General features: G+C 42.7%; 1 protein-coding gene across 1 annotated transcript in view; it reads left to right on the plus strand.

Moving 5' to 3' along the window:
• The window catches only part of TNFRSF19 (TNF receptor superfamily member 19), a 97,428-nt gene that overhangs the window by 6,423 nt on the left and 68,722 nt on the right, over positions 1 to 22,283 (plus strand). Inside the window, exons 2-3 of the mRNA XM_008060022.2 lie at positions 8,424 to 8,525; positions 11,216 to 11,326. Coding sequence (XP_008058213.1) covers positions 8,457 to 8,525; positions 11,216 to 11,326 — 180 coding nt within the window. The 5' untranslated portion in view covers positions 8,424 to 8,456. The remainder of the gene's footprint in view (positions 1 to 8,423; positions 8,526 to 11,215; positions 11,327 to 22,283) is intronic.

Here is a 22,283-nt window from a genome sequence, read left to right on the forward strand (position 1 = left end):
TGGGAAGGGCCGCGAGCGGCCCAGAGTCAGTCCTTCCGTGGGAAAGGAAAGTCGCTTCCCGGCCAGCCGTCCTGATGAGGACACCGAGGAGTCCCTGCGTGTCATCGGTTTAGAGCGAAAGTCTAACGAGTCAGCTCTCAGGCCCCTTGGAAGTGTGCTCATGCCGTTCCGCGGAATAAGCCGCCCAGCTCGCATGCTCCTGGAAGTCAAGTTTGCAGGGTCAGAGGTCTGTGGGCTGTGTCGACGGCCGTGAACGGGTCACGAGGCCTGTGTTCTATTGCAAGAGATCCGTGCCCCCCTCCCTTTTTTTGCAGTTTGAGAAAAGGACTCAATGAGCGCACAAAACCGTCAGCATTTTTCTGTATCTCCTGAGTTGAAACAGTTGAAGCCAATACGTTTATGAAGATGTGGTTTTTATTCCAATGACAGTGTCTTTGACTACAAGAAAATGTCTTGATATAAACAGGCAACGGTTGTTGCCAACCATGCCTTACGCAAACAGCAGAGTTTAGTGTTGTTATTTCATGACCAGATACTTACATGTCAAAGGCAGGATCACACTGCATTAGTTCAGGATTTACTCCATATGTCTTCTGGGGTGCAGGTTTGCCGTGGGTGTTTTTGCCAAGACCGCTTGCAGAAATGGAGTCGAACACGTTTCAAGCAGTACTTAGCATCTAATTTAAAGATAGAGAACTGAAGGGGTGAGAATCTAGTCCTAGTGTGGAAGACAGTTTTTGACGACGTTTTTGAATTTTTCTTTGCATAATATTTACCAAGTTGTTCTGAAAGTAATACCAAACATAGAAATGCATTTTCATTTTTAAAGTATGGCCTTGGTAGGAATGCATGGGACATTATCGTGGTTCTGTGAGTTCTTTTTTAGTTTTTCTATTTTAAAGATGTGGGGTACAATTTAGGATTAGGTATACAAGTGATGATTGTACGGGCAAATTTGGGTCTCTCTTTGGTCCCTACTTCACCTGATTTGAGATCAGGTACCCTTACTGATGTTATGTGACTCCCTCTCTGTGAGTTCTTTACTTTTTAATCTACAAAAATGTCTTATGACACCTACTTCATTACCTAGGCCGTGTGGCTTTATTGAATTGAGTTTTTTTAAATTTCTCCATTATAAGTGCTAATTTCTCCATTATAGTGTTATGTGATGTTAGTATTTTGGGGACCATCCTGGAAGTGATTTGTTTCTTTAGCTGCAGTGTCTTCTGAGTCCAGGCTGGATCTTGAACTTGAAGTTAAGGACACGGGAAGAGCCTTATACACTTGAAATTACAGTGTTAAAGTGCCTTTTCTACGCAGAAGACTTGAATAAGGAATGCTGCTCACATTTAAGTAGCTATAACAGAGGCTTTTTTAAAGGACAAAACATTGTCTGTCTGTCTGTATATCTATCTTTCTATCTATCTGTTGAGACACAGTCTCACTCTGTCGGCCAGGCTAGAGTGCAGTGGTGCAATCCCAGCTCACTGCAGCCTCGACCTCCTGACCTCAAGAGATCCTTCCACTTCAGCCTCCTGAGTAGCTGGGACTACAGGCGTGTGCTACCATGCCTGACTAATTTTTGGATTTTTTGTAGAGATGAGGTCTCACTATGTTGCCCAGGCTGCTCTCGAACTTCTGGGCTCAAGCAATCCTCCCTCCTTGACCTCCCAAAATGCTGTGATTACAAGTATGAGTCACCATGTCTGGGCGTTTTGTTGTTGTTGTTGTTGTTTTACTTCATATGGGCTTTAATTTATGTATAGTTTATAAGGGAAAATGGGTTGCAGCATGTAATATCATGTTTTCCTTAATAAATTAATTTCATTTTCTAGTTGTAGCTCAGTTATATTAATTTAGGGCATGGCTGAGACTTTTTAGACATAAGTGAGGAATTCTGTGAACACACAGAAGGAGAATTTGAGCCTGTTTTTTCACCTACTGCAGCCTCTGAACCCCTTCTTAACACAATCCCCTGTGGCCATTTCTGCCCCTCAAACACGACACAAAGAAAAAACTTCAGGCATCTTCAGTATGTGAAGAAAGCCAACTCGTTTTTAATCTGATGGCTTGATATTTAAAGCCGAGCATTAAAAATTCCAGAAAAGGCCAACATATGTGGACTATAGGTTAAATAAGATGCCCACCTTGAATAAATGCACATTCCCGATAAGTAAATTGACAGCTGCTTACATGAAAAGACAGCCTCGGAGCAGTTAAACAGTTAAATACTTATGTCTCGAGGCAGCTGATTATTAAATGTTTGCAGGCTTTTCTTTTAGCTGAAGAAAAAAGAAAGGTGAAGTCGTATGAACAGAATCTCTTTTCATGATTTACTGGTTGAGCCGTGAGTTCATTCAGCGTATTTTATCTGCCTAAAACGTTTACATTTAAAAGTCAGATGTTTACACAGTCTTGGGTTATCTTCTGGTCCACACATCACGTAACATGCACCTTTTAAACTTAAGTTTTGAAACCTGACTTTTAAGAGAGCAGCCACCCACCCGCAGTGACACGAGACAAAGGAACTTGTGTCTCTGGAGACCGAGTGTTGTTAAGCCCTGCTCTCTTCAGTCAGCTTGGATTGGCCGAATGTGTGGACATTGGGAAAGAATGAAGCCTACTTACACTGAGAAGAACGCTACAGATGGTCTAAAGAGTAGTTTTGGAATCTATCCAGACGTGCTTCTAAAATAAAAATTTAAACAGCTGTGTTTGAGAGATGGTCACAGTCCTCTTAAGACAGACTGTGCGGGTGTTTGAGGTCTCTTCGTCCTTGATGCTACCATTGTTCTGTTTGCCTTTTCGGACTGAAGAACATTCGTGATCTTTGGGAAGAGCGTGTTCGTTACAACATGCTTGTTGACTGAACATTTTGAGAATTCCGACTGTGATTTTCCTGGGGCAAAGATGATAAAGTCTACAACTCAGATAAATAAAAAGAATGAGTCTTGGAAGACCCTATCCTAGGTTAAGTTCTGTTAAAAAAAAAAAAAAAAAAGAATAGGAGCCTAACAGTGGCCCTTGCTGTTTGGAACTTTGGGGAAATTGGAAATATTGTATTTGGCAGCAGAAAGTTTCAAAGCTTGTAGAGTTTTCAGTAGAAAACATGTCATGATGTGCGAGGGAAAAGCCGTTCTCACTCCCCAGCCCACAGTACATAATAGTCTCACGGCAGCACACCTTTATGAGCGCCTCGTTAGGAAAAGGCCTGCCAGCTCTGTTAGGCAGGAAGAATAAGATTCAGAATATAGTGAAATTGAAGGCTGAGATACAGACTAGCTAAGGCTGGGGGTTAACTTGCTGTGTGAAATAGCAGTACTCTAAATTTCTAATGAATTTTTTATTCTCTTAGCATGCGAGGCTGACAGTATTTCTAAGACATTTATGATTCTGTTGTGCCATTAAAATGGAAAAACCTGTGTTTATAGCATTGGCTTTATTTCAATGCTGATTTTATAAATTGTAAGGCTGCCAGTTTACTTTAATGTTGACTTTATTTTTTAATGTTTCATCTTGAATGTGCATTGGTTAAAGGGCCTGGGCTGAGTGTAGCTTCATTACATAATGCTAATACGGCTTTACTAGCTGTAAGCCGTTACCTGTTGGATGTACTGCATCTGTTGGAAAATAAATAGCTTTTAAAAGGTGAGGGGGGAAGAAAATTAAACAATGTCTTCTGAAAAAAAGTTTGCAGATTATTCAAATTACTCCAAGATTCCTGTTTTGATCATTTGCAAAATCAAAAATAAGGATGCTTCTCAGAACATTCTTCATGTTTAATATTGAAAACTAACTTTAAAATTAGAGTGTAGCAATGACTAAAGATGGTAAGTGCTGGCTGGGTACAGTGCCAGGGCTAGACAGAGAGACATCACCGGATAAGTGTGCTGTGAGTGACGTCCAGGTGCTAGGGAAGCCCCGAGAGGAGGGATCTGTGCTGGGCTTAGGGTGTCCCAGAGGAGCTTTGACAGGTGGGGCAGGCATTGCAGAGGACGGCATGGCTGAGGGAGCTGCGGGTGGATGCCCTCCCTGGAGCTCCAGGTGCCATGGTCAGCCAGCCAGTCAGGTGAAGCCTGCGGCTGCTCCCTGCCCAGTGCTCCCTGCCTCTGTCTGGTGACACACCTGCACAGGGGTCCGTGATGTTGGACAAGGAGGCACGAGGGGCGGGCGTTATAGCACCTGCTGATCTGTCCCTCCTAGAGGGAGGCCTGTAAGAACGTCCCATCCCAGTTACCGTTCATGAAGGCCCCCAGGCTTGAGAGGCAGCCACTGTGGTGCAGCCACATAGGACCTTTTTTTTCCTTTTTTTCTTGCCGGGGTCTCCTTCCAACCTGCTTGTTGTTGAATAGCAGATCGTGAGGCCCGAATTCCATGCTTCTAGAATGCAGTCAACTAGGCTCTGTCTTTTGCTTAGTGCTTAGTTGGGGCCGGCTTCTTGGCACCCATTCTCCAAGAAATGGATGCGAGGCTGTTACATGTGTTGTCTGGTCTGGGTTCCTGCAAACTGTGAAAACCCCCGCAGCTGGAGCTGGGGTCCATCACCTTGATATTTCATATGGCTTTCTCTTTTTAAGCCATCCCCAAATAAATAGAATACCGAAGAATATAAAAACATTTTTCTATCTTTCGACCAGACCCTGAATGCTCAAAACTTAAAAGCAATTTCAATCAATAACCGTTTTATGGCCCTATTTTTCTTCTAAATATTATTAAACGCTTAAGTTATTTTATTAAATTTTCCTTCTTTATGAATGCCAAAGAATCTCATAAGGAATTTCATTTTATTCCAGGAAATTCAAGGTCACACTTATAACACTCCACCGGCTAACTTGTTTATGTCTGAAGTCCTCCTGGACCGGGCTGTCTATGAAAAGGTGTTTGGAGCCGGGCTCGGTGTCTCAGCCTGTAATCCCAGCACTTTGGGAGGCTGAGGTGAGTGTATTGCCTGAGTCTGTGGGTTCGAGACCCGCCTGGGCAACTTGGCGAGACCTCATCTCTACAATAAATCAAAAAATTAGCTGGGCGTGGTAGCGCACACCTGTAGTTCCAACTACTTGGAAGGCTGAGGCGGAAGGATCGCCGGAGCCCAGCGGGTTGAGGCTGCCGTGGCCGGGAGTGGCCACTGCACTCCAGTCTAGGTGACAGAGTGAGACTCCGACTCAAAAAAAAAAGAAAAAAAAGAAAAGGTGTTTGGGAGATCACCAACCCTGCCAAACTGAGCTCCCCCGGAGAGCAGTATCTTCCCCCAGCCTAGGCCTACCTGATCAGTGGTTGCTGACTACATGGATACATTATTAAATGTGCTCTTTTGCTGTGTCTCTGCCATCAGCTGACTAGTCTTACTATCCCAAATGGCAGGAGTCACTGGACGCTGGCAGGGCATAGGGTGCAATCCTAACCAACATGGCTCCTGGGTAGGAGCCCGGGTTTGGAGTGACCAAACGTTCATTTGATTCGGTTTCCACCGGTTCTAGCATTTGTGTCCTTTGACCTTCAGTTTTCTCTCCCCCCAGGTGGGGATAAATATCTGCTTTAAAGTGTGGAAGAAAGGGGGGGGAAGCTATACCTTGTATAAAGCATTAGCACAGCACTCTACAATGTAAAGGCTTGGCTCAGACTCGGAGTGGATTCTTAGTCTTTGAGTGCTTTCTGCACGCCCACGAATCTGGAGGTCTGGACTGTCGCCCGCCCCTTGCCTGAGGCCGTCTACATGTCTCATGTCTGTCTGCCTGACAGGTCACAACCTCCAAGGTCCGTCTCATCCATGGATCCCTTGATCCTCACCAACAGTGTTGCTAGCGTTAAGGGCTACAGTCGTCACTAACAAGCAGGCAGCACTAACTATGTGCTGGACCGGTTGAGAGTTTACTGTGAGTGCTGTAGAGCTGTTAAACTCACTCAGTTTGCATGGCAGTGTCGGGAGGTGTGTGCTGACATTCTACCCAATGGAGGGATGAGGAAACCGAGCCCTGGGGCTTAGTAACTTGTCCACACAGCTCGCAAGTGGTGTTCTCAGTAACAGCAGCAGCAGCTGTTCCAGGCGCTGACTCACACTCTGGCTCCCAGTCCTGCTCATCCTCACCATGTCCCATGGGATAGGTCCTATTTTTACCTCCTTATAGATGTGTGGCCTCAAAGACTGCCTGCCTGCCTTTGCCCACGGTGGGTGTACACCCACAGAGAGCTCTGTCCAAGTTCACTGCTCAGCTATGGTATGAACTGGCTGACTTGTCAATCCCTTTTTCTCAAATTTTGGGCAAACGCTTTGAAATTATACCCCTTTTTCCGTGTTAGTATTAATCCCATGTAAATTATACATTTTTTGCTCTTAAGACTTAACACATTAAAAAAATTTAGGACTGTGTCAAGGAGACAAACATGCATTTCACAGAATGTGGCTTTTATCTTCCGACTAGCCCCGTGTCTACACAGGCAGTAAGCTGCAGGATTGGGTAACTTCTAGGTGATTTAGATATGCCAGTGGGTCAAAAAAACTATGACCAAGAAGCTGGGAAAACCAAAAAAAAAGCTACATGAACGCACTGAAAATGGGTCACTCCTTCAGCAAAGGTAAATGATTTCTTCTTGCCCCGACACTCTGACCTGCCAAGGCAGCTGATGTGGCATCAGGCCCACCCTTTTCCTGGGCTGTCCGAGGGGTCACCCCTGGGTGGCTACTCTGAGACCCCACCGGCTCTGCCTCCCTGGTTGCCATTGCTATTGTTTTCCTTGCGCCCTCTGGCCCCAGCTCCTAATTCTAAGTCGCAGGGTCCACTCGTGTTCTCCGCTTTGGAAGCGTCAACCTTAAAGGAAACTGAGCCACTGTTTCTCAAACCGAGGGAGCGGCCGGAGGAGGAGGTTTCCCTCCTTTTCTGAAAGATCTCTGCACATGTGTGAATCTGTAAAAAAAAACAACCAGATCTGTTTCCACAGTTGAGATCATTCCAGGTGAAAATCAGGAGGTGTGGCATAGCTTTTATTGAAATGTCGCAACCATGCCTCCAATTTCATCACTTGTGCATAACTTTTAGATGTGTTATGGTAGATGCTTATTTTCTGTCAGTTTGCTCCGCACGGATGTGGGGAAGAATTCACAAGTGCCTGGTGTTATCTAGTTTAGCAGAGCCGAGGCTCCCGAGACTCGAGCATAGTGTCTTCTCTGAACACAGCAGTTGTCTTGCAGGGTGTCTGTGACCCAGCAGCTGCACAAGAGGGACACTGGAGTCACCCTGCTGGGGTCTGCAGCCAGCTCTGCATCTTCCTAGCAGTGTGACCTTGGACAGGTTACTCAGCCCTCCTTGAGCCTCAGTTTCCCCGCTGCTAAAATGGGATAATAGTAGACTCTACTTTCCAGGTAGTTGTGAGGATTACATGAGCTAGCGTGCTAAAAATAGTTGCTGGCACACGGTACTGAGCAAGGTTGGCTGTTTTATCTGTCATTTTCCTGTTGGCATCGTCTAAACCCAGATACATGGAAGGTTTATACTGTCACTGTTTGAATCGAATCCTCTGCCAGGTGAAGTAGACCGGCTGTTGCAGAGACTCAGAATATAAAGGCAGGTGTAGCCTGGGAATTCAGAGCCAGTGGGGCTCTGCTGATAACGTGTAGGCTGACAAGGCATTGATTCTCGTAGCCTACATTTTAAAAGAATTATGTATCATTTGTGCGTCGTATCTTTTTTTTTTTTTTTTGAATTGGAGTCTCGCTCCTTTGCCCAAGCTGGAGTACAGTAGCATGCTCACAGCCGTCCCAGCATCGACCTGCTGGTCGCTGGCAATCCTTCCTCCTCAGACTTCCAAGTAGGAACTATAGGAGCGTGCAACTGTGCCCAGCTAATTATTTTTATTTTATTTTATTGTAGAGACGAGGTCTCGAACTCACAGGCTCAGGCAGTCCACTCACCTCAGCCTCCCAAAGTGCTGGGATTACAGGCTGCATTGTATCTTTTCTTAAGGTGGTTCCCTCTAAGACATCAATAGTATCTGTTACATAAGTGGAAAACATTTTGTAGTAATTACGGAGCCATCACTCATGCTTCTCATATTGTTTTATGTCCATCCACAGTCTTAAACTGTATTGAAAAGGATAATATTCCCTTGGTGTTTTTTTTTTAAGATGTGGGATACAATTCCGGATGAGGTATACAAGTGGTCTATGTACAGGTAAAGTTCGGGCCTCCCTTTGGTCCCCACTTCGCCTAGTTTGAGATCAGGTACTCTTATTGATGAGGTGTGCACCCCCCTCCCCTGGCAGTGTCCTGACAATTCATTTCTTACTGTATTATGGCAAATGTTCAGGGTCCGCTTATGAGTGAGAACTCATGTGGTAGTCAGTTCTTTGTTTCTGTGATAAATCACTGAGTATCTCATGCTTCTAATATTAACTGTTTAACTGTGTCTTCCTTGCATCTTGCTTTTAGCCTCTCCAGCAATAACTGTGTTTGATCAGAACGATGGCTTTCAAAGGGTCACTAGCACCCCAGAGAACGCTTTTCACCCTTGTGGTCTTACTCGCCTGTTTGGTAAGTAAACTCCTTATTCATAAAAAATGTAGTGAAAGGATTCATATAAGTGGTAGTGAGGCCACTTTCTGTTTCTGAACTCATATTAGTTTATCTCTTTCCGTTTCTATTTTATCATTTTTGCATTTAATTAATAAATGAAAGATTTCTGCTCAGTCATGCGGTTTATAACAATTGTTGAAATTATTTTATGTAAGTTTGAGGGAAGTTATAAAATTGCAGTATTACTGGTAGCATTATGACAAGGATATTATCTTGGATTTATAGGCATAAATCTCTCATAACACATTATAGGCCCTAACAAGGCCTGAAATTCAACTTTTTTTAAAGAGCTGTTATTTTTATATAGTTATTTATATCCTTCTGGATTCCAAAAGCATAAAGACCGGTGGAAAATTTTAATGTTTGATAGTCTGGCTCACGCCTGTAGTCCCAGCACTTTAGGAGGCTGAGGCAGGAGGATTGCTTGAGCCCAGGAGTTTGAGACCAACCTAGGCAACATAGCAAGACCTCATCTCAAAAAAAAAAAAAAAATTAAGAAATTAGCCGGGTGTGGTGGCGCACGCCTGTAGTCCCAGCTACTCAGGAGGCTGAGGTGGAAGGATCACCTGAGCCCAGAGGTCTAGACTTCAGTGAGCCATGATAGTGCCACTGCACTCCAGCCTGGGTGACAGAGTGAATCTCTGGCTCAAAAAATAAAAATTAAAAAGAAAGACAGTTTGACGAAAGACCTATGCTGGTGTTCAAAAGAATTGAAATTTACTTATTCTAGAGCTATCAAATGATTCACAAATATATAAAGAAGCCCCCAGAATTCTTCGTGGAAGACAGAGTGAGGGGAAATGGGGTCAGCTTGGAGTCTGGGACTCAGGGAGACGAAAGGAAAACGTCCTTTCTGTCTGTTAAAGTTGTTAAAGATTGAACAAATGGTCTGGGAGGGGGGTTGTGGAACTTATTTCTCAAAGATATTAGAATCTCTTTAGGTGAAAGGGAATCTCTACCCCTTGTAAAGAAAAGAAACTCCTCCAAGATTGGGAGGCAAGAGGGAATTAAAGGCAGGAGGAGATTATTAGACCTTTAGCCCCAAAGAACTTTCTCGTCCCGACCCCCATCTGAATTCTTCCTCCTGCGTGTCCTAGAGGTTAAGGCTTTGGCTTTATTCAAAGAGGTTGGCAGATACCTTGACAGATATTTCTGCTTCAAGGTGGAGGTGGTTTGTACAGAATTATTCGCATCAAAAACCACTTCCTTTGCACCTCTGTGTTGGTCATGGACGGAACAGTGGTGTCTGTCCGCCAGTGCTTCCTGAGAGTTTCAGCTTCCATTTAGGAAGATAATTACATTCAGCTAACCAGGGGATTCCTGTTCAGGATAAGAGGCTGGGACCAGGTGTTGGCAGCAATTCTGAGATGCTGTTAATACCAACATTTTAAATGAAATGCTGATATGAAGTAGATAAACATGCTTTAGTAGAGTGATGGCATTTAAGGAGAACTTGTTATTTTTAGAAAAAATAGGAGAGAAAAGTTGTATTTTGGAAAATGACTTACAACCATTGCTTTTGCCAAAGGATATTTTTTTGGTGTCAGTTCTGTGCTATGAACCAGCGTACGTTGCTGGGTCCCGGGCAGTGGCTAATGGCAACAGGTAAGGACAGAAGTCCATATGTAAATGACACTTCTGTTTTGAAGCATTAGGGAGTTTGGCCACTGTTGCCTTCTTCATATCATCATCACGTATTTTGCTGATCTTGCAATTGCTGGATAGCATTTTTTGAAAGATGCCCTCTAAGTAAATGTAGGTCAGCTGGAAAGAGCTGAAACGTCTCCATCAAAATGGCATGGCAAGTTAAGTCTGAAGGATGATTGCAGATTCTTGTGGCTGCCCCAATCTCCATCCATTTATGATTCAATTCATTGTACTTGAATATGTTTATACTTCCTGAAGGTTTAAAAAGTTTCTGATTTAAGCCGGGCTCGGTGGCTCAGCCTGTAATCCTGCGCCTTTGGGAGGCTGAGGTGAGTGGATTACCTGAGCCCGCGGGTTCGAGACCCGCCTGGGCAGCGAGACCTCATCTCTACAACAAATCAAAACATCAGCCCGGTGTGGTAGCGCATGCCTATAATTCCGGCTACTCGGAAGGCTGAGGTGGAAGGATCGCCAAAGCCCAGCAGGTCGAGGCTGCGGTGGCCGGGAGCGGCCACTGCACTCCAGTCTGGGCGACAGAGTGAGACTCCAACTCAAAAAAACAAAAACAAAAACAAAAGTTTCTGACTTAGAATTGTGTTGGTAGCCAAAGGATCTTGGGTCATATATAAAAGACAGCCATAACAGTTCCAGTATGCATCATGCTTAGAGAAGAGAACAGCTCCCAAATCATTTCTTACCTCGGGTCCTTAGAAGGTTGTCCGAGGAAGATTAGCAGTGAATTCCAAGAAAAAGGAGACCCCGTTTAGGGACTGAATGAGAGTTCTCTAGAACACAGAGAAGAATTGGACATGTTGATTTATTTATTCACTGACTTATTCAGAAAGAATTTTTTCTTCCTAAGGTGAAAATTAAATTGATCTCACTCTGAACCGATGTTTGCATTCAGTGATGATATGACGGATACTGAAAATACTGATTCTTGCAAAAAATAAAATCGACATACTTTGAGATAACATGTTGTGAAACATGTTTCTTTACAGTCATGTAAAGTGATTTGTGAAACAGGAGACTGCAGACAACAAGAATTCAAGGATCGGTCTGGGAACTGTGTTCTCTGCAACCAGTGTGGGCCAGGCATGGAGTTATCTAAGGTACGTGATGGACTCCTCATCAAACTGCGTACCTGTGTTGGTAAAATGCATTCCTCTCAACTAAATTCTCTTGGTCAATTATTAATGAGGCTTTGGAGACCATGCATGACAGGATTCTTGGTTCATTATGTCACTTTAGCCAAATATTATACAATTCCCTTTCCCGAACTTATGATTTGTGTGTCTTACTGAGATAAATGGGTCATAAAACCCAGAATTCAACAAATGTCATTGTTTTAAATAATTTAGGGTTTGTAGTATTTCATTGAAATAATTGAATTTTAAAGGTTTATTTGCATTAATTAAAAAAGAATCAAAATTCTGCTGAAGGTTTAAAAATAAAGCATTGATAACAAAATGGTAATGCTACCATTTGCTAGGCCTTCTTTTTCTTAAAATGAATGTCCCCATTGCTAGTCAAGAAGTGTGTTAAGTAAAGATGCCCCAAGACAGCAGTTATTTTCCAAATCAGTGTTTTGGACACTTTCGTATTATTATTAATCGCTCAGCAGTGAGTGTCTGTTCCTCCCAGGAGCGCTTTAAAGATACCCGTTTTAACCACTATCTGTTAAGATAAGTGAGTTTACAGCAGGGCATATTTCACAGTCTGGAATGTTCCAGGGGCCTTTCTTTTTTGTGAGCGTGTTCAGAGCTATATATCCATTTGCTTTATTTTCTGACCTTTTGAAGATGTTACTAGTGGTGGAGAATTGATGTATTGTTTTCTTCTAAATAAAACATCAAAGCCTTCCTGTTATAAAAGGAACAATAGATTTTTCTTTTTATTTAAAGGGCTTTTAAAAGAGAAGTCCTTTTTTCCCTACAGACTGCCATTATTTAAAGTTGAGTCTTGTCATTCTTAGATTTTTGATCAATGATCTACAAACAGCAGGAAACAAAGAATTATGCATTCTACAAGCAGTTCCTGGTAGATGGCTTTTCTCTTTGGTTATTGTGTTGAGTGAGTGGTGGTCTTCAGTGTCCTGAGTTTAGGACTGAAGCTGACTGATCTTTGAGCTCTGCAGGATATCTAGTTAACTGTAGCATCTCAACAGGTATTTTACAATCCCTGTTGATGATAGACCGGGTATTTTCAGACGTAGGTTTTGCTATGTTGGGAGTAAAAGATGTATTTGTAGCAGATTTCTGTATTTAAGATCAGTGAACAAAGTAACTAAAAATGCCATCATGCCCAAGAGGAAAACAGTTGATGAAATTTCTAATCCTCGAAAGTTCTTTCCCCAAATCTCTGTAAAATTCTAAATGACACTTCACAGATTCTAAGAGATGACAAATCATTTCTAAGAAACTGCTCTCTTGCCCTCATCCTTTAAATCTAAAGAGTAGAACCTTAGACTAATTTCTGAAGATTCAGACCAGAAGATGAAGGTTCTATTAGCCTTAATATTTTTTAATTAAAAAAAGTAATTCCAGTTTCTGGTGCCACTCCATCCTAATAACAAGTGAAAAACTAAACAAGCTGAAAATCAGCAGCTCTTCTTACATCTGTAAGAGAGGTGAAGCCACAGGGGAAAGTGCTTTTCCCAAAATGGGAGAGACAGGCAGATACCGAGAGTTGTAGGATGCGGCAGTCATAACCTCCTCAGGAGCCAGTACCGGGTGAGGGAAACCTGCACTGTAACTGACAGGAGACTGGAGCCCAGCTATGGAGTCGACTGAGGGCCAAAAACTCCAGGAGGACCCAGTCAGAGAGCACCCCCTGCTTTTGTGAGTTTTATCTCAGGAGCTCAACCAGATCCTCACAGTAAATATCAGAGAAAAACCCCCTCGTTCTTCCAACAGGAGCAGGGGGAAAGAAACATTTTTAAATATGCTAGAGCACTCTGTTTTTTGAACAAGGACTGCCCTCAGGAGAAACTGGCCAACCAGAGCCTAACTTTATCAGAGCCTAACCTAACTGACCTGGAGGCAGGGAGGTCCCCAGCTCCCAAGCAACTCTAACCATCATTTCCCACTTAAGGGAAAAACAAACAACCAAACTGAGAAACACCTGTGAAGTTCACAATCCAGAGGCCCAGGCTCATGAAAAGACTGAGTCCTAATCATCAGATTTAAGAACGCTTCCCTGCCCCTTTGCCTTACCACCCACCACTAAAGGTCTGTTTACAGCCCCTCCTTCTACCCGGTACATCATGTTTGACCTTCAGCAAAAAATCACAAGGCATCCTACAAGGCAAAACTCACAGTCTGAAGAGAGTGAGCAGGCATCAGAACCAGTTGTGACAGGGATGTTGGAATTGTAAGATGGAGAATTGAAAACAACTGCAATTAATACATGTGCTCCAGGTGCTCATGGATAAAGTAGACGGCATGCAAAAACAGATGAGCAATGTAAGCAGAGAGATGAAAATCCTAGGAGGGAGTCAAAGATTGCTGCACATAAAAAGACACAGTAACAGAAAAGAAGGATGCCTGTGAAGGGCTCCTTAGTAAGCTGGACATGGTTGAGGGGAGAATCTCTGAGCTTGAGGTTGTATCAGTAGAAACCTCCAAAACTGAAAACCAAAGAGAACAAAGACTGAAGAAAACAGAATATTCGAGAATTGCGGGACAACTACAGAAGGTGTAATATGCATAATGGGAGTACTGGAAGGAAAAGAAAAAGAAAAAGGAATAGAAGACATATCTGAAACAATAATGACTTAGAATTTCCCCGGAATTAATGTCAGACACCAAACCACAGATCCAGGAAGCTCAGAGAGCACCAACAAAGTGAATGCCCCAAAAAACTAAGCTAGTCATATCATTTCCAAACTGCAGAAAAGCAAAGATACATTAAAAATCCTGAAAGAAGCCAGAGGGAATAAACACTTTACCTACAGAGGAGCAAATTAATATGACTAAAAATCTTCATATGATTGATCAGTATGAGATCTGCCTTCTTAGAAGTCATGCAAGCGAGAACAGAATGGAGTGGAATTTTTAAAGTGTTGAAACGAAAAAATCACTGACCTAAAATTTTATGCCCTGAAAAATGATCCATCAAAAGTTAAGGGAAAGAAAAATTTTCTCAAGCAAAAATTGAGGGACCTACCTTGCAAGAAATGTTAAAAGAAGTTCTTTAGATAGAAGGTGGTCTTCCTTAAGGAAGACCAGAGAATGAATAAGTGAAAGTAAAATAAAAGCTTTTATTTTCTTATTCTTATTTGGTCTCACCAAGATTAGTTTGTTCAAAACAATAGCAGCAACAATGCAGTATGCTATGTGGACATGCATATAGATATAGATATATGCCGATACATAAGTGAGATGATACAAGGAGGGAGGAGTTAAAATCATTTGATTATTCTAAGGTCCTCCCACTACCTATGAAGTAGCACAGTGTCATTTGAGAGTAGGCTTGCACTAGTTATACATGTATCATGCAATTTCTAGAACAACCACTAAAAGAGGGAAAAAATAGATATATCTGATTTGCTGAGAAAGGAGAGAAAATGGATTTATATAAAATACTCAGTTAAAACCACAAAAGGAAAAACACGGAAGGCAAAAGTAGGAATAAAGAGAAAGGGTAACCAATAGAAAGCAGTAATAAATATGGTAGATATTAACCAATTATATCAACAATTACTTTGAACAGCAGTAGTGTAAGTGTACCTATTAAAAGACAGAGACTGTTGGACTGGGTCAATAAATAAGCCCCATCTTATGAGATCTCTTAGAAACCCACTTTAAATTTTAAGACACATGTAGATTAAAAGTCAGTGGATGGAGAAAGATATACCATGCTACCACGAATCGTACAAGAATGGGAGTAGCTATATTAATTTCAGGCACAGCAGATAAGCATAAACATTGTTCACAATAGCAAGAACATGGAACCAACCGTCAAAAGAAAAGCTGCCTATCAAAAGAGAACTGGATAAAAAAATGTGGTACATATACACAGTGGAATATTACACAGCCATAAAGAAGAACAAAATCATGAACTTCACAGCAACCTGGATGGACTTAGAGTCTCTAATACTGAGTGATCTTTCACAGAAACAAAGAACTGAGTATCGCATGTTGTCACTCATAAACAGACCTTGAACAGCTATCATAATACTATAAGAAAAAGATTGGCAGTAGTAGGAAACTGCGGGGGGGGGGGGCATGGGAAGGTAGAATTGGCAGTAGTGGGAATCTGCCTGGGGAAGGGTGGGTAGACCTTAACAAGGGTACCTGCATAATGAGCATTTGTATTCCTAATCCTGAATTGTACCCCACATCTTTAAAATAAGAAAATTAAAAGTTAAAAATAAATAAATAAATAAAGATAAGCATAGTAATAAAGGACACAGTTCTCCAAGAAGATACAACCGTCCTTAACATGTGTGCTCTGGCAACAGAGCATCAAATTGTGGTAGGTGAAGACTGATAGAACTCCAAGGAGACACAGAGAAATCCACTTTTATAACTGGAGACTTCAGCACCTTCTATCAGAAATGGACAGATCTAGCAGGCAGAATGTCAGAAAGGGCAGAGTTGAACTCAACACACACCCATCCATTGGAGATTATCGACACTTTTAGACTACTTCATTCAGCAAGAGCAGAATACACATTCTTCTGAAGTTCACATAGAAAGTTCACCAAGCTAGACCACCTTTGAAGCCACAAAAACACACACCTTAGCAAAATTAAAAGCATACAAATCATACAATGTCTTCTCTCAAATCACAGTGGAATAGAACTAGAAATCCATAACAGAAAGATAGCTGGAAAATCCCCATATATTTGGATATTAAACAATATACTTCTAAATAGCATGTGGGTCAAAGCAGATATTGCAAGAGAACTTTAAAAATATCTTGAACTAAATGAAAACAGAACTTATCAAAACGTGTGGAATGCACAAAGCTGGGCTCAAAGGGACATTAATAGCACTGAGTGCACATATTGGAAAAGAAGTCTACAGGCATAAGCAGCTAGAAAAAGAAGAGGACATGAAATCCAAAGTAAGCCAAATAAATAAAAATTAGAGCAGAAATCAATGAAATTGAAAACAGGAAATCAATATAGAAAATCAACAAAACCAAAAGCTCATTCTTTTGAAAAGACAAATAGCATTGATAATCCTCTAAGCAGGCTAATTTAGAAAATGAGGGAGAGGACACATGTTACTAATATCAGAAATGAAAGAAGGCACATCTTTTCCATGAGCATTAAAAGACAGATTCCCATGAGCATTAAAAGACTAATGGAAGAATGCTGTGAACAACTCAAGACCTATAGATTTGGTAACCTCAGTGAAACTGTCCAATTCCTCGAGAGACAAAATCTATGAAAACTCAAGAAGAGCCGGGCTCGGTGGCTCAGCCTGTAATCCCGCGCCTTTGGGAGGCTGAGGTGAGTGGATTGCCTGAGCCCGCGGGTTCGAGACCCGCCTGGGCAGGAGACCTCATCTCTACAATAAATCAAAAAATCAGCCGGGCGTGGTAGCGCATGCCTGTAATTCCGGCTACTCGGAAGGCTGAGGCGGAAGGATCGCCGGAGCCCGCAGGTCGAGGCTGCGTTGGCCGGGAGCGGCCACTGCACTCCAGTCTGGGCGACTGAGTGAGACTTCAACTCAAAAAAAAAAAGAAAAAGCATTTGGAAAAAACAAACACCTGTTCATGTTACTCTCAGTAAACCAGGAATGGAAAGGAACTTCCTCTACTTGATAAAGAATATCAGGCACAACCAAAAAAATGTACAGTTAGCATCATACTTAATAGTGGAAATTAGAAGCTTTTTCACTTAGATTAGGAACAAGGCGAGATGTTCCCTTTCACCCCTCATGTTCAGCATCATACTAGAAAGCATAGCTAATGTAACAAGACAGGAAAAGGAAATAGGAGGCACATGGATGGGGAAATAAGAAATAAAGCTCTCTTTGTTCACAGATGACATGGTCATCTATGTAGAAAATCAGAAAGAATCAACAGAAAAACTGGAACTGAGAAGCAATTAACATTGCAGGATACCAGGTTAACACAATCAACCGCTTTCCTACATACCAGCAATGAGCAAGTGGAATTTGCAATTAAAAACACAATACCATTGATATTAGCACCCCCAAAATGCAATACTTAGGTACTGATTTAGCAAAATGGCCAGGCACAGTGACTCATGCCTGTAATCCCAGCATTTGGGGAGGCCAAGGAGAGAGGATTGCTTGAGCCCAGGAGTTTGAGGCCAGCCTAGGCAGTATATCACGATCTCGTGTCTACAAAAAAGAAAAATTAGCCAGTAATGGTGGGACATGCCTGTCACCTCAGCTACTCAGGAGGCTGAGGCAGGAGGATCACCTGAGCCCAGGAGGTTGAGGCTGCAGTGAGCCATGATTGTGCCACGGCACTCCAGCCTGAGACAGAGTCAAATCCTGACTTGAAAATAAATAAATAAAAAGAGCAGGACAAATTGAGCACAAAGCAATAAAAGGAATGGTCATAATGTGACTGGAAAATGAGATTCTTAAGACCCACTCAGATGCACAGACGTGGGTAGTGTCAGCACATGCCCTGAGTTGCCCATGTTGACAAGGAAACCCGATGGGTCGGCTCTCATCCCTAGAACCTTCGTAGCACGTGACTGCTCGAGGAGTGAACAAGTCAGTCAGCCTCAAGTGCTTTGTGGGGAAAAAAAAGGCACACTTAAACCTAGTAATATGAAAACAGATGCATTTGTGTGTGTATTATGAACAATACATTTTACCAAGTCTTTGATCTTTGTTTTAACTTACAGTAATAAAATCAGCAACTGAGCCTCGCACATGCACTTAGATGCAAAACATCAGCGAGGCCCCAAAAGGATCAAATGTACAAATGAAAACGGACATATGTTCTTACTCCCCACTTAACTCTCAAGGCAAAGAGCTTGAGCTTTTTATAAGCTGCCCCTTTGGGGTCAGACCTTTCTAAATTGTCCCTTCATGAATTTGTGGTTTCTTCTTTCCGTCATGCCTTTTTGTCTTTGGCAATAGTTTATATCTTTCAGAGGAAAAACAATAAGTTATGAGTATATTAAAGTCAGATAAATCGCTTAAATTAACAATTATCTACAGCTGGTTATTTAACACTTCAAAGCCTTAAAAACCAAAGGAAAAGATTCTTTTGACTGAGACTAAGCTTTTCTTTTAAATTGTCAGACAACTACATTGACAAGCTATCTTTTTTTAAAAAATTTGAGATATTAAGCATGAAGTTTGGAGAGATACCTTTTAATTTGTAAAGAGACAGATGAGTCTGAGAGCCCTTACATTTTTAGCTAAGGCTTACAATTTGGTTACCTGTGGCATTTGAAAATTTGAAAACTGTAAACAGAAAACATGTCACAGTTACAGAAAGGTAGAAAAGCTAAATCAAATTACTGACATGCACAACTAAAGTTTTCTTTATATTAAGGGTAAAAAAAAGGACATTTCGCCGGACACAGGAGCTTTCAAGTGCCCTTTATTCTAACCTTGTTTGTTTCTCTGTTCTAAACAAAACTTAAACTCCTGTCCACGTATGTTCTGATGTCAGGTCTCTGTGTAAAAGAGCATCCTCTGGGTCATGAGGTTCTCTCAGTTACAGACACGTTCCTGTGTCTTAAAACGGAAACTTGGAAGTGCTGTGGGCAAGCAGGTAGAGTTCAACTTTCCATCTGTGGTTTTATTACAACTAATTATTATTTTCTTTGGAAGGCATTCAGTTCTATTTTTTCTCAAGGTGTCTGGGCTTCCTTTCACATTGTTAGTGGGGTTTCTATCATTTAAAAATGTCGTCGGGGCTTGCTGGAATCGCACACCTGCAGTGGCCTGTGCCTCGGCCCGTCTGCGATGTGTGGCCGGGGGTCCGGGCCTCTGGGCCTCTGTTTCCAGGCAGTAGGAAGTCTGCATAGCAGCTACAGGCCTGCTGATACCGTTGTTTATGTGACTGATACCCTTCCCTTCTTTGGCCATTTTTAAAGACTACTTAGTTTAACCTTTCACTTTGGATATTTGGGTTATGTCCATGTAAAGGACATCTCTTAACATAACAAATATGAATTGCCTCTCTGTAATATGAGGGTGGACCCAAAACACTCGGAATTATCTTTTGGAGGGCAGGCCCCCTATGAGGTAAGTGCTCTAGGAACCCATTGGCATCAGTGGACCAGCTAGTGTTCTTGTGAGAGCTGTGTTCAGTTTCAGAGAATTCTTTTTTGGAGATTTTTTTCGACACGTTGGCCCATTTCATGATGGGTGGTTTATGAGCACACCTGCTCACGCTGCACTGAGTGTTCAGCAGTTTTTGACCAAAAACAGCATGATCCCTATGTCCCACCCTCTCTATTCGCCTGATCTCACCCTGAGCGACTTTTTCCATTTCCCTGGATGAAAAAAAGTCCTCAAAGGGAAATATTTTGCTGATGTGGAAGAGGTGAAATAGAAAACGACAGAAGCTCTAAAAGACATCAAAATTGATGCGTTCAGAAACTGTTGTGAGCAGTGGAAAAAGCATCTAGATAGGTGTATTGCATCAAACGAAGAGGACTTTGAAGGTGACTGAAGTTTAAACATGTCAGAGTAACTATACAATTTTTTATAAATAAATTCCGGGTTTTGGGGGAGAGGAGTCCCCTCTCGTACATATCATGCAACCAAAATAGATAATATTGGCTAATTTTTAATCTAATGGGCGAGGTGCTAGCTCTGTGATCTTCGTATGTTAAATGATGGAACCCTTCAGCACGAGTCTTAAGTAGGGAGTACAGTCACCCCATTTTATAGACAGGAAACTGAGACACACAGCTTAGCTGAGTTGTCCGTTGTCACTGCTAGTAAGTAATGGTGCAGGTGGGAGACCGGTGGAACCACTTGGGGGGTGATGTCTTTCTCGAGTTGGTCCAGCCCAGTTGAGTTGGACGTGGCCTCTCTCCACGTGTCTTATATAGGAAGGACGAACCACTGAGGCTGCTGAACACTTGAAGCAAGGTAGTTCCTGTCACTGAGGGACTGGATAGTTGATTTTATTTCACTTTAATGGACTGCACATAAATGAAGCTGTGTAGGGCTCTGGCTATTATGTTAGACAGTGCAGTTCTAGAACTGTGGACTTTTCTCCAGAGATCCTGGAGTGGGGCCAACTCCCAGAACAAAGAGATGTTCAGGTCATGCTGACCCAGGGCTCGGGTGACCCAGTGCAAGAGCCGCCTCCCTGGCCAGCCTTCCTCCTCTCCATCCCCCTCTGACTGCCCTGGACGTTGCCCCGGGTCCCTACACCCATCTGGTCCCTCTTGAGGCCAGGTCGCATTCTGTGGCATTTTGAGCAGGCTCCTTATATCTTGTTGGTCAGGCCACGTGGGGTCCGAGAGCTTCAACCCATCAAGCCAACCTTGCCCTACCCTCTTCCATGAAGCACGTTATCTGGGAAAGCTCCTGAGAAAAACAGCTGAGGAGGTTTCCCAAAATGCCAGCTCTCATTCTTATTGCTCCATAAGGGGTATCTGCTGGGCCTTTTGAACCATACGTGTGTGTATGTGTGTGTGCGTGTGTGTGGGACAAAAGCTTAAGAAAATGTGTGTGTGTGTGTGTGTGTGTGTGTGTGTGTGTGTGTGTGTGTGTGTGTCTGTCTGTGTGTGTGACCAGCTATCGGGCAGCCTTTCAGCTCCTGGAAATAACCCTGGCTGTGGGAGCAGTGGGAGAGGATGATTCTTGTTTCCCTGAAGCAACCGCATGGGGCTTTTAATTCCCCTGCTAGAATCCGCCCCACCCGGCCCCTCCTCCAGAGGCTGGATGCCAACAATGTGCTTTTAACATGATCGCCTCCCAGCAGTAAATCAGGAAACCCGTTTTTGCACGAACCACTTGAAACAGGCTTCAAGTCTCTGGCACAGTTTTCAAAGTAAGCTTTTCTAACCAATTATTGGGATGACTTTAGCTAATGTGCAAAAATTAACTCCTGTAAACAACAACATACTTTTCTTTTCTCCTCTCGGAGTGGGATCCAGCCTCAGATTTCTAAAGACATCGGCTGTTTGAAAACTGTTCTCATTCCTGTGAAGAAGTCACCAAAAAAAAAAAGTTAATGTAATTTGCAAGCCTAAAAAAAGATTCATTTCTACCATTTAATTACAGCGTTGCTCACTTTATGTTTAATTATACCCGATCCAGCCTAGTGATGTTTGGCAGATGTTAACAAGCTCTCTCTTGTAATTTTTCTCTAAGAAAACTCAGGTACAGATTTTCATACACTGAAAGGTGAAGGGAAATATCTCTTCGGTGTTGTTTTATTAAAGGAAATTAAAAAGTTGGTTCCTGAGCACCGAGGACATAAATCTAATTTGTCATTTCCATTGCCTGCCCTCGGTGTTCTCCACAAATAACTTCTTCTCCATCCGCATTTGCAATTTAGCATTTAACTTGCAAAGTTCAAAGCACCACAGTTCATAACTCATTGGCTGTACAAATAAATCGCTCTCGAGCCGAGGCCCAAAGTGTGTCTCCTGGCCATGCGAACCATGGGGTGCTCCCCCACGGTCCAGCCTGTGGGTGAGGTCTGCTCGGGTTTTTGTTGACGGCTGGATTTGCAGAGGGAGAAAGGAGAGAAGGGGATTTGGGGGCTGTTTACTTTGAGTCATTGTGCTACTGGAAAACCACCAAATGTGGCTTTGAAATGTTGGGCGGATGACAGTACTGTTGCTGCCGCCAGCCCGGTAGACCCAGCCCCCTGTTGCCTGGGGACCAAGATGGGAAGGCCGTTGCCCGCCTCCCTCTGTCCCCCAGCCCGCCCCTTCCAGGATTGTGTGGTCTTACTAAGTGGGAGCCGTCACGGTGCTCCTTACAGGCTTTTGCTCCCTAGATTCTTCTTAATTCTTTAGGAAATACTGCCTTCACTATCACAGAGGGTGCCCAAAACATGCATGTACACTTTAAGCAATGTTCTCTATGTCTTATTTTTTGAAGTTGAATTGAATGACGGTAGCAGTGTGCAGTGCTACGTGCGCTCAAC

The sequence above is a fragment of the Carlito syrichta genome, unplaced genomic scaffold, assembly GCF_000164805.1.
Source record: "Carlito syrichta isolate Samal-C Ts95f unplaced genomic scaffold, Tarsius_syrichta-2.0.1 Scaffold304477, whole genome shotgun sequence".
Classification (NCBI taxonomy): domain Eukaryota; kingdom Metazoa; phylum Chordata; class Mammalia; order Primates; family Tarsiidae; genus Carlito; species Carlito syrichta.